Source organism: Emys orbicularis, chromosome 7 (assembly GCF_028017835.1).
Source record: "Emys orbicularis isolate rEmyOrb1 chromosome 7, rEmyOrb1.hap1, whole genome shotgun sequence".
Lineage (NCBI taxonomy): Eukaryota > Metazoa > Chordata > Testudines > Emydidae > Emys > Emys orbicularis.
In genome coordinates, this window is record NC_088689.1 from 95,765,305 (window position 1) to 95,780,231 (window position 14,927).

The 14,927-nt window shown below is 39.8% G+C and overlaps 1 protein-coding gene across 1 annotated transcript in view; it reads left to right on the forward strand.

Moving 5' to 3' along the window:
- The first annotated feature begins 1,335 nt into the window (after positions 1 to 1,335).
- The window catches only part of FBLN2 (fibulin 2), a 133,578-nt gene continuing 119,986 nt past the window's right edge, over positions 1,336 to 14,927 (forward strand). Inside the window, exon 1 of the mRNA XM_065407831.1 lies at positions 1,336 to 2,722. Coding sequence (XP_065263903.1) covers positions 1,336 to 2,722 — 1,387 coding nt within the window. The remainder of the gene's footprint in view (positions 2,723 to 14,927) is intronic.

The following is a 14,927-nucleotide window of genomic DNA, read 5'->3' on the forward strand; positions in this document are numbered from 1 at the left end:
TTAGTGAAAACTTTCCCCCCATCAGACAACTTTTAAAATAAAAAAACATTTTGAACCACTATTTCTATCAAACTAAAGTCAGATTTATTCTGCATTGTTACTTTCCATGTTAACTATAAATAATTTGTTTGTGTGTTTTGTGATTTGACAGCAGTTGATTTGTGTTGACTTTGAAATTAATCATTCTGCAGCACACAGTGTCAAAATTATTAAAAATTTCCAATGTGCACATGTTTATTTTACTAATCATTAATAGGTATTAATGTCTTAGATTCAAATGCTTTACATGCTGATTACTCTAGAATGTTTGCTTTTAAAGTCACAAGAGTCCAGATCCTCAAAGGTATTTAGGTACCTAATGTTCATTGATTTCAAACCATTGAGGAGCTGAGCCAAAGCCACTTGGGCGCTGTTACAAATAAACTACATTGCTACACATTGTAGCAGATCCTCAGGTGGTGTAAATTGGCACAGCTTCACTGAATTCCGTGGTGGGTGGCTATTTACACCAGCTGAGGATCTGCTGTTGAGTCTTAGGCTTTCAGTGACTATTTACACCAGCTGAGGATCTGGCCCCTAATATGACAGATAGAACAGGGCTTCATGTAGGCACAATTGATAATGTGATGTTTACACATAACTGCAGTGACATGTAATGCAAGTTTTATGTCTTGAGTTTTATAAGCATTACAGAGGCAACAATATCATTGTCAGCAAAATGTCATTGTATTTAGTTAATGGAAAAAACCCCTCACATTAAGGGTTTACATATACAGGGACAAATCCAAAAGTCCCTAATCAGGCAAAGTTTTGCCTGAATTACATCTCCAGGATTTGATCCTTTGTAATTAAAACATAAAGATTCTATATCTGAAACACATCTGTGAACGAAGAGCTGTGTATTTGCTTATTAACTGCCCAAAGTATCTTACCTTTGTTTAGCCAGAAGAGAGGACTTAACAAAGCCCACTGAAGTATAAAGGGCTATTTTTTTTAATGTTACTGTTTTTTATGAATAGATACACACACCAAAAAAAAGGCAATCTTGGATTTTTCTTGAGAGAGAGAGAGAGAGAGAGAGAGAAAGAAAAACATGCAACTTGAAGCCTAGTGCCTGCAATGCTTGGAAGACATTATGATTAATTTTATACTTGGGTTTCCAGATGTTGGATTGTATCCCAACTTTTAAGGATTTCTAATGTTTAACAGGATATGTGCTGAGTATAGCATTTAACAGAGTTTTCTTTCATAAACCTAGGATCTAGGAGAAAAGGAGAATTCAGGAAAATATTGCAGACTGGGAGCTGAACCTACAATTCTTCCAGAAAAAATAGGATGAGCAAAACTGGATTGGTGCCTTATTTGTTTAGAAAGACTATGGATAGGGACAAAGTCCCTCATTTGAGCTGTTTGTGCACTGTCCTTTTGGTGCTCATTTGGACTGGCATCTCACATGCCCAGAAGGATTGTACAGGAGCGGAGTGCAAGCAACTGGAGAACTGTATTGAAGAGGTGCTTGAGCCTGGTGAATGCTGTGCCTCTTGTTTGCAACATGGTTGTACTTGTGAAGGCTACCAGTACTATGACTGTGTCAACGTGGGATTTATGAATGGCAAAGTACCCGAAGGGCAATCTTATTTTGTGGACTTTGGAAGCACTGAATGCTCGTGTCCCAAGGGAGGAGGCAAGATCAGCTGCCAGTTTATGCTTTGCCCTGAGTTGCCCCCAAACTGTATTGATGCTGTACTACCAGCTGATGGCTGCTCTCAGTGTGGAAGAATAGGCTGCCTCCATGAAGGTCAGAAGTATGTAGCAGGCCATACGTTCCATATTCCTCCATGCAAGGTTTGCCATTGCCCAAATTCTGGAGGTGAACTGATGTGCTACCAGCTCCCAGACTGTGGTCCATCCACATTAAATCCTCAGAGCCCAACGGATACTGAAGAGAACGAACCGGAGAAGCACTACGACGATCCGTACAGCTATGACCAAGAGGCACCCGAAGGAGACGCCACTCAGGTGGAACCTCCTACAAAACACAGGAACTCTGCAGCCCATACAGAAGAAGACAGCATTGGCCAAGAACAAAGTGAGGATTATGAGTACCGTGTAATCAGCGTTACTTCCCCACCGTTGACTCAACCTGTTACACACGCTGAAGAAGCTGCTGTAGCAGTCAACACGCACACTCCTATTCCCCACCCTGAACTTAACAATGCAATGGAACAAGAAGAGGAAAAGAGAGACCTAAGCACCACAATGGCACCCACAGTGCAGGTTCTGAGTGAAAAAGGAACTGTGACTAGCAGTGCTCCTGAGGAGCAAACAACTGCTATGACGGAGATGCCCACGCAAGCGGTAGAATCAGAGAGAAAATCAAAGGGGAAACAAGGGGAGAGAGGGAGACATGAACAAGAAGGATATGCTCGCCCTAAACCAAGAAAACACATGAGAAAAGATTATAAAGAGCAGGGGGGCGGTATATCTCCAGCTCTGAAAGAGACAAATGTAACCGTGTCACATGGTCACAGACCTTCCCATGAAAAGCATGGAGGAAATACTTTCCCCAAGGTCAAATTTAGTCCCACAACATCCCCTCCCATTGCTCTGAAAGAAGATCGTAGTCAGGCATCCCAAAAGCAGTCACAGACACTTTATCGTTACCAACCTGAAGAAGAAGGAGACCCCAATTCTATTCATGCTGCTTCCAGGTTACCAGAAGGTAAGGCCTCTTTTTTTATTTACAGCATAGATGTTTTGTTGAGAATATTGAATCATTATATAAAAATGGCCCAGAAACATTGTTCTCTCCTTCTCACTGATACATACGTGCATGAAATCAAATAAATCTCCAATCTTCTTTTGTCTTTCTAAAAGAAGCAAGGATTGTTACCTGTTTAATTTGGCAGAATAGGTAGACTTCTACTGTTGTTTGCCATACTTTAATTTCAGAGACTGGACAATGTTTTTTTCTGGTGTTTCAACTGCATTTCAGATTAGGCATCGTTCATATACAACCCTTTCCCTTACCCCACTCATTACTGATGTTGAAATGACTTACTATGCAGAGAAGGAATCAGACATAGCTGGCTATTTGCCTGATTTGATTATCCACTTAAACAAAATCTTAGCTTTGACCATATTGATAAAAATCAATTGTTCTAGTATTCCTAGAAGACAAAGCAGGTATTAATACAAAGAAGTATTTACAGTAGTTGCTGCATGTGATGCTAATTTTTTAAATGTTGTCTAAACCTATTAATGCAAGAACTTTATAAATACGCTAGAATATATTGCCATGCAAGGAAGTAGTAGGAAGCAAAAGAAATACTGCATCTTTCTTGTCGTTTTTGGGCTAGAAGTTTTATGATGTTTTTGATCAGGGCTGGCAAGAGCACGTATTTCCTCTTTGCCTCTGGGTTCCTTTTGACATCTGTAATAAACGTTGATTATAAGCTTTATGCAGTGCTCATTACAGTAATGAATGCAGACTCCACTGCTGCAAATCAGTATGAATACAGCTCACATTTCTGATTCATTTTTCATCAAATCAAACGTAACATCATTTTTTATTCATGATGTGGCACCAAATATTCTCATGATGGTTTTTAATGTTATATTTCTTTGTTTCTTGTAAAATAGCTGCAGTACAGGTAGAGAATGCTCATTAATCTGGGCCATGGTTTTCTTCACATGTCATCCAGGTAACATGCTGAACCACCTGTTCCCACTCTGATAAGAGGGGAACTGAGATCAGATCTAGATCCTGGGTTGAAACAGACATTATGGCACCTGTCCAAAATAAACTATATACACGATATGTGAATGGGCACAGTAACCTCTCCCTTTCCTTCCAATCTGAGAACCCAAGTACTTGCATTTTTCCTTTGTTTTTATTGCAAATGCTGATTTAATTGACTTAATCAGAGTGGGACCTTGTGTTTTCAAACTTAGAATAATATCCTGAACAACAGCAGTAGGCCAAAGGTCTTGTTCTGTATAAAAATCTATACATTGGCACCATAGATAAATACTTAAAGAGGCTAAGTAAACATAACACCTACAGAAGTGAATGCTTAGTACATAGCAGCAGGGTAATATGCACATTTTTAAAGGCACATCATTAACTTCTGACTTTAAAAAGTGATTTTGAAAGTCATTTCAGGTGCTGGGCCCACCTCCCAGTACTCTGGATTTACAATCTCATTGTCTTTTTCTTTTCTTTTTCAAATTTTTCTGAAAGATCAGAACCCACATGGGAATCTAGCTGTGACCCTCTGGGGCAAGCGTGAAACTGCCTGTACAAGACGTACTGGCCACTGTGCAGATTAAAGATTGGGAAAGTAGAGTGCAAAGTGGAGAAAGAAAAAGCATTAATTATTTGTTAGTTTGGGATGAACTGTATAAGTCACTCCCAGCCAATGTAGCCATCCGAAAATTCATGCGAGTAAAACTGACACACCACCCTACGCTATCATGTATTCTTTTGATAATGTTCATCAGTATAATACGTTTTTTTCCCTGTTCCTCTCTGTCTTCTTGCCAACACATCCCAGATATTATGGGTCTGAAACTCCAATGTTTTTCCAACATGTGTAGCCAGGTACATCTGTGTAAAGTGGAGTAACACACTATCTGATCTCAATGGTAGCCTCTTTGAACAGGTGTTCAAGGTGCAAGGCCATTAGAAATCAGACCCTACTGTTAAAAGATTTCTGTTAATAAACAAGGGACATAAATCCAACTCCCTTTCTGTGCACAACTACAGGATCTAGGTTTAAAACCCAGCCACTGCATTTCTTCCATTTCACTCAAAGGAGTTGTAATGGATTGATGACTTTAGTATTAGGGTTATGCTTTATCCTTGGATCTGAATACAAATGCATTTTTATGGTCCTGAATGAACTTTAGAGCCATTTGGCATTTTGTCCCTGGTACAAATCCTTTCTGAAGAAAGCCTGAATGTGAATCCCAGTAATAAAACTTCATCTATTATCAAAATTACTTGTAGCCTAAGGCCAATTGTTCTCGCAGGCTGAAACTAAAACTTCAGCAGCAAGCCTTGCTCCGCCACAAAGTGATGTTTCGCCAACCCCAGGCTCTGCCTTTAATCTTTCAAAGTCCCCTGGAGAACCAAGAGTCTTACAAATTTAGGTTTGAACCTCTCCACAACCTTCCATAAAGAGTCTTGTGGCCTCTCCCACCAGAACATCATTCTCCTTTCGTCCTTGTTGCTGTCTTGAGAGAAGTCTCAATGCACACACACACGTACGTACATATGTATGTATCTGGTACCATAGCTGTATGGTTGTCAGCTGCCTGTGGAGGGGTTGACCATAACTCTTAGGAGGCCAGTATGGCTAACTGCTTCCTCAGGTGATTTTATTTAAACACGTTTCAATAGAATTGGCTGAATTTGAAGCCTGGATGTGGTTGATGGGGGAAACAGTTAATTTGCATGACATGGACAATATGGATATTATGTCAACAGAGAACTTTCTAACCAAAGTAAGGAACATCCTAGCAGACCCTGAATATTACGTTCAATGGGGAGGTGGATGGATACCTTCAGGTGACGCTTGGCCCTTAAATAAATTAGTATTCCTCTCAAGATTTTGCAGTAGAAATATGAAAACCAGTAGTCTTTCTTCACAGCCTTTTTTGTTCAGATATAAATGATGCACCTTCATTGAGGTCAGCAGTGCTGAATTTGGCTCATGGAGTTGAAGCAGTTGCACAGACCCCATGTTTGTGTCAATAACCTAAGACTTTTCTTAAGACCAGTGTTAGGCAAGGCACAGAAGGCCAGCTGTTTCATGTTTCCCATGATACTAGCTGATAGTAACATATTTCTACAGACCTATTATAAAGCTGACACTGTCCACAACTGGGAATGTCATTCGTCATGGTTAGGACCAATGTTACTGCCTGGGAACTGGGTTTTTTTGTGTGGGTTTCTTTTGTTTCTGTTTTTTGTTTTAATTAGGATAGGTTGTGACTCATGAGCATAGCAATGTGTTTTGAGTAATAAAATACATATGTCCTATATTTTTGGTGACTCTTGAGCTAGACTGGCAAAGAACTTAGCCAGAGCTTGAAAGAAAATTGAATTTTGCATGTGGGTATAGAATGGAAACTTGAATTTGTTAGGTAGACTTGTAAATTAGTATAATCTGCCAGAACTGTCAGCTAATCTTTGCCTTTTCCCAGAAATCAAAATAAAGTATGCTGACTGCACCAATCAGATAATCTTGTTTTGAAGGGTCAATTTAAAAAACTGGGAGACAGATTAGCTGATTCCAAATTAGCTGCCACTGAAATCAGTGAATAAAGCAGTGCCACAAATACACTCACTTCTGCAGAGATTCTGATTCCCACATGGATTTTTATGGAACCTAAGCCCTATATGGATTTCTCAGGAATTTCTAAACCTCCCATAGATAGGGCCAGATTCTCAGCTGGTGTAAATTGGCCTAGTTCTACTGAGGTGAGGATGTGGCCCATAGACTCTTGTTGAGTTTAGAAATCACTGGATTTATTGAAAGCAGAACGAGGACTGTCCTTCCATATCTCTTCCAGCAAATATGCAAATGTTTCACCAACACCACATCACAACTCTCTTAGATATAATCCCTCCCCTACACCACCTACAGAAAGCTATACTTCCTCCTGGGCACTTCTACACCACACAGGGACTCTTCTGGAATATCTAATGCCCCAATGGGGACTCCTTTGAAATTCTTAGAATCAGCTTAGTTAAAGAACTTTTTAAGGAGGCTTTGTATTCGTAGACCTAGTGGAGTTGAATCTGCTGGGCTGAAAGATTTTAAGATGGCTGTCTGCTTTATCTAGCACTGAAGAAATTTTGGTGTCCTACGATAAGAAGATTGAGATATGCTGATTAACACAGCTGAGTTTACCCACTTTTCATTTGGGAATTAGGTTAATTTATCCACTTCTTTTAACCACTACACCACTGGTGGAGAGAAAATGGTTTCATATGGCAGGAATGCCAGTACTTTCCTTTGACAGCGCCACAGAAACTAAGGAAATTCCCAGATGATAAACTTGAAGGTCAAGTTAAAGTTTTTAAAATTTGTATTAACCACTTAAAAAGATTTTTTTAAAAGAAGCAATAGACCTAGAAAACTGAAAATTTATAGAATTTTTAACAAAAAAATTGAAAAATATGGAAATATTGTTAAGGAAACACCAGATAAATTTAACCTTTAGTCTGCCACCTACATAACGTAGAGTCATGTCTAGAAAAAGTATTACAGCTAGTTGGCATCTTAAATGCCACATTTCTTAGTGGCTGGGAACATCTCAATTCTCTGTATGGTTTGCCTATGTATTTAAAGAAGTTGTGAACATTGTTACCAAAGTCCCAATCAGTTTACATAGCAAGTTACACACAGTTCAAGATCTCCACCCATCACAGGGAGCCCTGATGAACCAAATAACAAAATACTGCAGTGACTTATAAATACCCATTGTCTAACATGGGGGGCGGGGGGGATCCTAAATTAGGAATGTGGGATGGAGACTGGATACCAGAGGCCTGAATCACCAGTACTCTGAATATTTATTTACTCTGACACAGTTAGTGTAAAATCCTATCATTCTGATTTGATAACATTTTATATCCACCTTGCACTGTGTAAATGATTATACAAGGTGAAGGTTAACGATGAATTGTGCCTTGTATTAAGACTGTGGGATAGAAGCTGGTCAGACTTGGGTGTATATATGAATGTGTAGTATGCGGTTTTTTTCGAGTTTGTTCTTAACTAAAATTTCCCATCTTCACAATCTGCATGTTTGTTTGTTTGGTTTCTACTTCAGTGTGTTTAAAGGTGTTTTTCCCTTAAAGTTATTGCTATGTAACCTTAATGTCAACTGATTTACTTTTTTTTCTGGGAATAATATTTATTTACTTACATCCCTGAGCCAATGAAGGATACATTAAAAAATTCTCATGCTTAAAAGCAGGGCTTTGGAGCTGTGCAGCGCCAGGCAAAAACCTGCAGCTCCGCTGCTCCGGAGCTGCTCTGCGCTCCAGCTCCGGGCTCCGCTCCGAAGCCCTGCTTACAAGCAAGTCCTGATACAAATATATTCTCGTGGCTTTTTCCAAGAGCCCAGAAATTTAAAGGAGGCTTCACAGAAACAAATGTTTCTATCAGTTGCAGGACAGCGTGTGAAGATGATGGAAATAAGCCTTCAGAAGTTGAAAGCATTTGGTGATCTTTCTGTTCTTCCAATTAACTGCCTCCAAATAACAGAATTCAGTGATGGTTGGTTTCCTGATGCCTTTGGTTAAAATTTTGGCTTCACTACTTACATTTTTTAGGTCTCAGTTTGGTTTTATATGTAGTTTACTTTTCATGTCCTGAATCACTGCAGCCTCAAATGTAATCTCGGTAAGTACTATTGGTGGAAATAATGTGGCCTATTTTGTAATTTGCTGGTCAGAAACACTCTGTTTTTGGTTTGATGCTTGTTCTTTTTTCATGCTTCAGTTGTTCATCTTTCTTTTAGTCTGAAATTTTGGTTTTAGAACAGTGTCCCTTTTCCATGATGAATAGTGTTTGGCCACAGGGTGGAAGTGCGTGATCCTAGCTTTCTGTAGTTTCATAGCTGAGCCATTTTGTATCCTATTTCAAAAGCATTCCTGTCTTAATTGTCTGTGGTAAGACCACAGTGATATCGACTGGCCTAAAGTACTAACTGTAGCATGCAGACAAACCAACTGCAAACATATATAATAATATAAGATATAACATTGCATTACATCTGTGATTTGTTAGCTGGCATCTTTTAGGAGATGATTTACTGCATGTAATTGATGGGAGTTTTTATCCATGTGGTTGTCATTTAACTCTGTATGCTAATTTATTGGTATACTGGTTCCATGTTACTGTGAGATTTTGGTTAGTAAACTAAAGATCATTGTAAAGAACAAAGAGGTTTATTGACTACCATACAGCATTAGAGAGATAAGGTGGGTGAGGTAATAACTTTTATTGGACCAACTTCTGTTGGTCAGAGAGACAAGCTTTTGAGCTTACACAGAGCTCTTTTGTGGAAGCTCAAAAGTTTGTTTCTCTCACCAACAGAGGCTGGTCTAATAAAAGAGATTATCTCACCCACCTTGTCTCTCTAATATCCTGGGACCAACATGGCTACAACAACACTGCACACATACAGCATTGCCAGTTATCCACCAGGAAATGTATCAGAACTCTCAAAATATCCTGACACTGTATAATGCATCTGTGGACTCATTCATAGAGAACCATGCGGTATTAGTGTAGAACCCAGTATCTTTGGTTCCATAAACACAGGCCTGGAATGCTTCAGCTAAATAAGGTCTTTTGGCTGTTGTAAGTCATAGGGTTTTTAATCCTTTGTAGGTCTTTTTGCTCACTAGAGGGCAGTAGTAGACATACACGTGTATTATAGAGGGATATCATCTGTTTTTGTGAGTGTGAAACCAAAATCCTAGTTAGCAGTTAATTCCAGGGTATTACACTGGCCTCAACCACTGGAGAAGAAATGTGCTTTAGGAATCAGAACAGAGCTAGGAGTCTGGTAGTCGGGGGCCCTATTTCTAGCTCAGTCATTAACTTACTACGTGATCTTGGGCAATTCTCTGTACCTCAGTTTTCCCATTTGCAAAGCAATCAGAATGACACCAACTTTGGAGTGGTGCAAATACTTTGATAGCCTGAGGTGAAAAACTTTCTGAAAGTGCAAAATATTATTACTACTCGCCCACCTTCAAAGAGTCTGTTAATGTTTTGCTTTCTATCGCATTGTTTCTTTAAATTCTTGTCTATGCTGCTGCCACTTCTCTCCTGGATTTTTTTTTACTCATCTCTGCGTACGTTGTGTCTCCTTAGTTTATATTCATGATCCATTCTTTCTTCAGCAGTATGTTAGACCTTCTGCAGTTCCCATATCAAATGCTAATTAGTGCATTCCGGAAGGATTTCTTGGTAACATAGAGTGTAAAATACAAGTAACTACTCAGCTCAGAAAGTATAAATTAATTACTCAAGCACTTTTACAACTAACGGGGAGGAGGAAAACAGATTTTCTTTAGACTGTATCCTGCACAAAACATTTAACACTGATCTAGTGCTGTAAGTTACTGTGATGGTAACCAAAAAAAAAAAAAAAAGTGTTAACGGTCTCCTCTTCTTGCCACATTTTCTGTTTCCTCTTCCTCCAAAAGTTATGTACGCAGGAGGGAGGGATAAAACATCTTAAAAGCTGTTGCTGTCAAGTTTTATTACTATTTTTCCAGTCATTTCCATTTGCCTACTTTTTCTGCCAGTAGAGTGTTGGTTTTTGAATAAATGTAGCTCAGGTAGCAAACACCCTTGCTGTGAATGTTTTATGGTATTTTTTTTGACAGTCTGTATAGCAACTTTGCATTCAGTTTGTGGAACCAGCATCTTTCAGACCATGTGCATGTCTCCGTTTTAACCTCCCCCCCCAATTATGGATGAATTTATTGTCATTCCTAAAAATTTAACGATAGTTCGAACATAAGAACGACAATTCTGGGTCAGACCAAGGGTCCATCTAGCCCAGTATCCTGTCTTTCAACAGTGGCCAATGCAGTGTGCTTTAGATGGAATGAACAGAACAGGTAGTCATCAAGTGATTCATCTCCTGTTGCCCATTCCCAGCTTCTGACAAACAGAGGCTAAGAACACAAATAGTTGATGTCCATCTGTAGAAAACTGCACAAGGTAAATATTTGTAAGACAAGATCTTGAGATGAAAACAACATGCATTGTATACAATTTTTGACCAGTTATGAAATACTAGCAAGCGCCTTTAGGATAATGCCGGGATAGAAAAGGTGCAATAGAGGTGCTGGTGGAGAAGGTGTTAAAAATCAGGAAGAAAAGATGGATTTAGCCTTTATAGCTAGAGCCCTGCCAATCTGTGGCTATCCGTAGATCATTTTTGCGGATTGGGGATTGAATGCAGATACAAATTTTGTATCCGCGCAGGGCTCTATTCATAGCTAAAGAGGGTGGGGTCGAGGGAGGCGTAGTAGATTATATAAAATAAAGTCTGCAACAAAACCTTCATGAAAGTTTGATAAACATACAAACCTAACATTTCTAGTGCTAATGTATAGAAGCAGCAGTTAAGTGAGTGAATACTACAAAAAGGGTTCTGCAAATATGAAGTCTAATATTGTAACCAATTTTCTTCACTGAATACCAGATCATACTTAGCATTTACATTAACTATTTTGGGCCTAATTCTGCAATCTTTGCTCATTAAAAATTCTCAGTGATTAGAGGAGTACTCCAAGGTTGAGCCCTTAATTATGAAAACTAAGGAATACAATTTATCATAAAAATAAGTAAAATCTGCAGGCCTGATCTTCAACTGGTATAGATCAATATAACTCCATGGGGCTGTGATTTTAAACAGTTATTTCTCAGACTAGTTAGGATTTTGAGATGAGTTGCCAAGTAAGGTCATTGAAGAAAATATCATCAATGCGTTTAACAGACAGGTTGACATATTTATAGAGAGGAAATTAGATTGAGATACTATAAAATTAGAGGAGGACTTCAAGGAGGGCAGGCACGTTGGTCTAAGTGGTGTTCAAAAATTTATGCTGATGATTTAAGAGAGAACTGGATGCAGTTAGCAGGGAAAAAGGAGAAAAGGAAACATATTTTCCAATGCAAAAATGCCATATACTGTAACTATTGGCTGTTCCTATGGTTTCAGTTAGTGCATAGTTCTGTTTTTCCTGCACCTCTCCATAGACTCTTGCCTTAGTTCTCCTACTGCAGATACCCCAATGTAGAGGAGTGCCCAGGGAGTATAAAGTATAGCTAACTTTGACACAAACCCTCTCCACAGCACCGGAGTTGAGGAGGAGCAGATTATTTTAATTTCTTTTTATTAGATGCTCTTGTGCCTTTTGACCCATGAGATGAACCAGTCTTTCCACCTCCATCTGTCTAATGCCACGTTTCTTGCTCTGTTATAGTCTGTTTCAATGACAGAGGCATCTTTCTTGATTTTTTTTTTTTAATATGTCATCTGTTGTCCTCCCCTTTTCCCTCTTCCACCGGGTGGTATCTAATCAAGGACTTGTCTAGGAATACAGTTTTTTGGCTTCCGTACAATATGTCCAAACCACTCTACTCTCTTGTCTCTACTCTCTGCTGGCCAGTCCTTTGTAACACAGCAGGGTCGGTTACCAGTGGATACCGAGTGTTCTTTGCAAGCATCTCTGATGGAATGCATTTAGTTTCCTGTTGTGGGTTTCTAGCATTTGCCAAGTTTCAGAAGCATATAACAATGTGGGTATCACAATAGCATCCTATAATCATAGAATCATAGGACTGGAAGGGACCTCGAATGGCAATCTAGTCCAGTCCCCTACACTCATGGCAGGACTCAGTATTATCTAGACCATTCCTGACTGGTGTTTGTCTAACCTGTTCTTAAAAATCTCCAATGATGGAGATTCCACAACCTCCCTATGCAATTTGTTCCAGTGTTTAACCACCCTGACAAGAAATTTTTCCTAATATCCAACCTAAACCTCCTTTGCTGCAATTTAAGCCCATTGCTTCTTGTCCTATCCTCAGAGTTTAAAGAGAATAATTATTCTCCCACCTCTTTTGTACTTGAAAAATGCTATCACATCCCTCTGTCTTCTCTTCTCCAGACTAAACAAGACCATTTTTTTCAGTCTTCCCTCAAAGGGCATGTTTTCTAGACCTTTAATCATTTTTGTTGCTCTTCTCTGGACTTTCTCCAATTTGTCCACATCTTTCCTGAAATGTGGCGCACGGAACTGGACACAATACTCCAGTTGAGGCCTAATCAGCGCAGAGTAGAGCAGAAGAATTACTTCTCGTGTCTTGCTTACAACACTCCTGCTAATACATCCCAGAATGTTTGCTTTTTTTGCAACAGTGTTACATTCTTCACTCATATTTAGCTTGTGGTCCACTATGACCCCCAGACCCCTTTCCGCAGTACTCCTTCCTAGGCAGTCATTTCCCATTTTGTATGTGTGCAACTGATTGTTCCTTCCTAAATGGAATACTTTGCATTTGTCCTTATTGAATTTCATCCTATTTTCTTCAGACCATTTCTCCAGTTTGTTCAGATAATTTTGAATTTTAATCCTATCCTCCAAACCACTTGCAACCCCTCCAAAGCACTTGCAACCCCTCCAAGGTATCATCCACAAACTTTATAGGTGTACTCTCTATGCCATTATCTAAATCATTGATGAAGATATTGAACAGAACCGGACCCCACTCATTATGGCCTTCCAGCATGACTGTGAACCACTGATAACTACTCTCTGGGAATGGTTTTCCAACCAGTTTTGCACCCACCTTATAGTAGTTCCATCTAGGTTGCATGTCCCTAGTTTGTTTATGAGAAGGTCATGCGAGACAGTATCAAAAGCTTTATTAAAGTCAAGATATACCACGTCTACTGCTTCCGCCCTATCCACAAGGCTTGGTACCCTGTCAAAGAAAGCTATCAGGTTGGTTTGACATGATTTGTTCTTGACACATCCAGGCTGACTGTTACTTATTTGGACAGTCATGAAGGAGAGGAGTAGCCAGAGCTCATTGTGCTCTGGCTACACTCAGTTGGCTGATGGTCATTTAGGGATTATTGCCAGGTGGCACAAATTAGAGCAATTCCCAGGTTGCTGTAGGCTGTGCTAGGGCAGAGAATGAAGAAGCGGAGTGCAACAGAGAATCTGATCCTGCTTCTTTGTAGTTTTGAAGGCAGTAAGAACTAGAATGCAAGTGTCATGATCACTTCTCCTCTTTCCCCTCACTTGCCTTCCCTGCTATAGCTGAAAATTGTCCAAGAATGTGAGCAGGGGCTGATGGTCAATAACGCTGCCAGTAGGGTGACCAGACAGCAAGTGTGAAAAATCGAGACAGGGGGTGGGGTGTGTGACGTTATGAGTATAATATAATATCTCATTGAAAGGTGACAGGGCCAGAAAGAGTTAATTAACTCACAGACTGACCTGACCCATGGCTGAACTGTAGAGACTGGTTAGGAAGATATGTAAATTAAGAGAGCTTTGAAATATAAGTCTGCATTGTTAGAGATAGAAGGGTAGATAATAATAATAGGATATCTCTAGGAGATATCCTATCTCCTAGAACTGGAAGGGACCCCAAAAGGTCATCGAGTCTAGCCCCCTGCCTTCACTAGCAGGACCAAGTACTGATTTTGCCCCAGATCCCTAAGTGGCCCCCTCAAGGATTGAACTCTCAACCCTAGGTTAGCAGGCCAATGCTCAAACCACTGAGCTATCCCTCCCCCCACACATTTGCTCAGGTTTTGTGATGTAAGCAAACAAGATCAAAAAAGGAATATTAACATTTATGATGATACTTGGCCTAACACTGCTCCCACTGAAGCGAATGGCTAAACTCCCACTGCTTTCAGTGGCTGAGGCTAAGCGCTTTTTCACATCCCTGCCGTAGAACTTTAACTACCAGGTTCAGAGCAGGCGAAGTCTAATTTAAATTTGGGTGGAAACCTTTCCAGAGTACGTAGCCAGCCACTGTGGACACTGGCATCCATTTAATGTAAGTATGCAGTGTTGTCAGCATCCAAAAGGGTGCAATTCCTGCCAACAAAAAGTGTTGCCTTTATCTTTGGCTGTCTGGATATCTCACTACGTCATTTGCTGCTAGGCTGGCTGTATTTTGGGTGACTGTAGCAGGCCAGGTGATCATCCAGCAGACTGATTGCTTTCCAACTGGCCTTGGTCAAACTTTCCCCTCAGAGTTACCTTCAACATGTATTTTAAAACAATAACATGCAATATATTTGGACACCTTCCTCCATCTTTGAATTCAATTTTTATGAATGTTCTCATCTGTTAC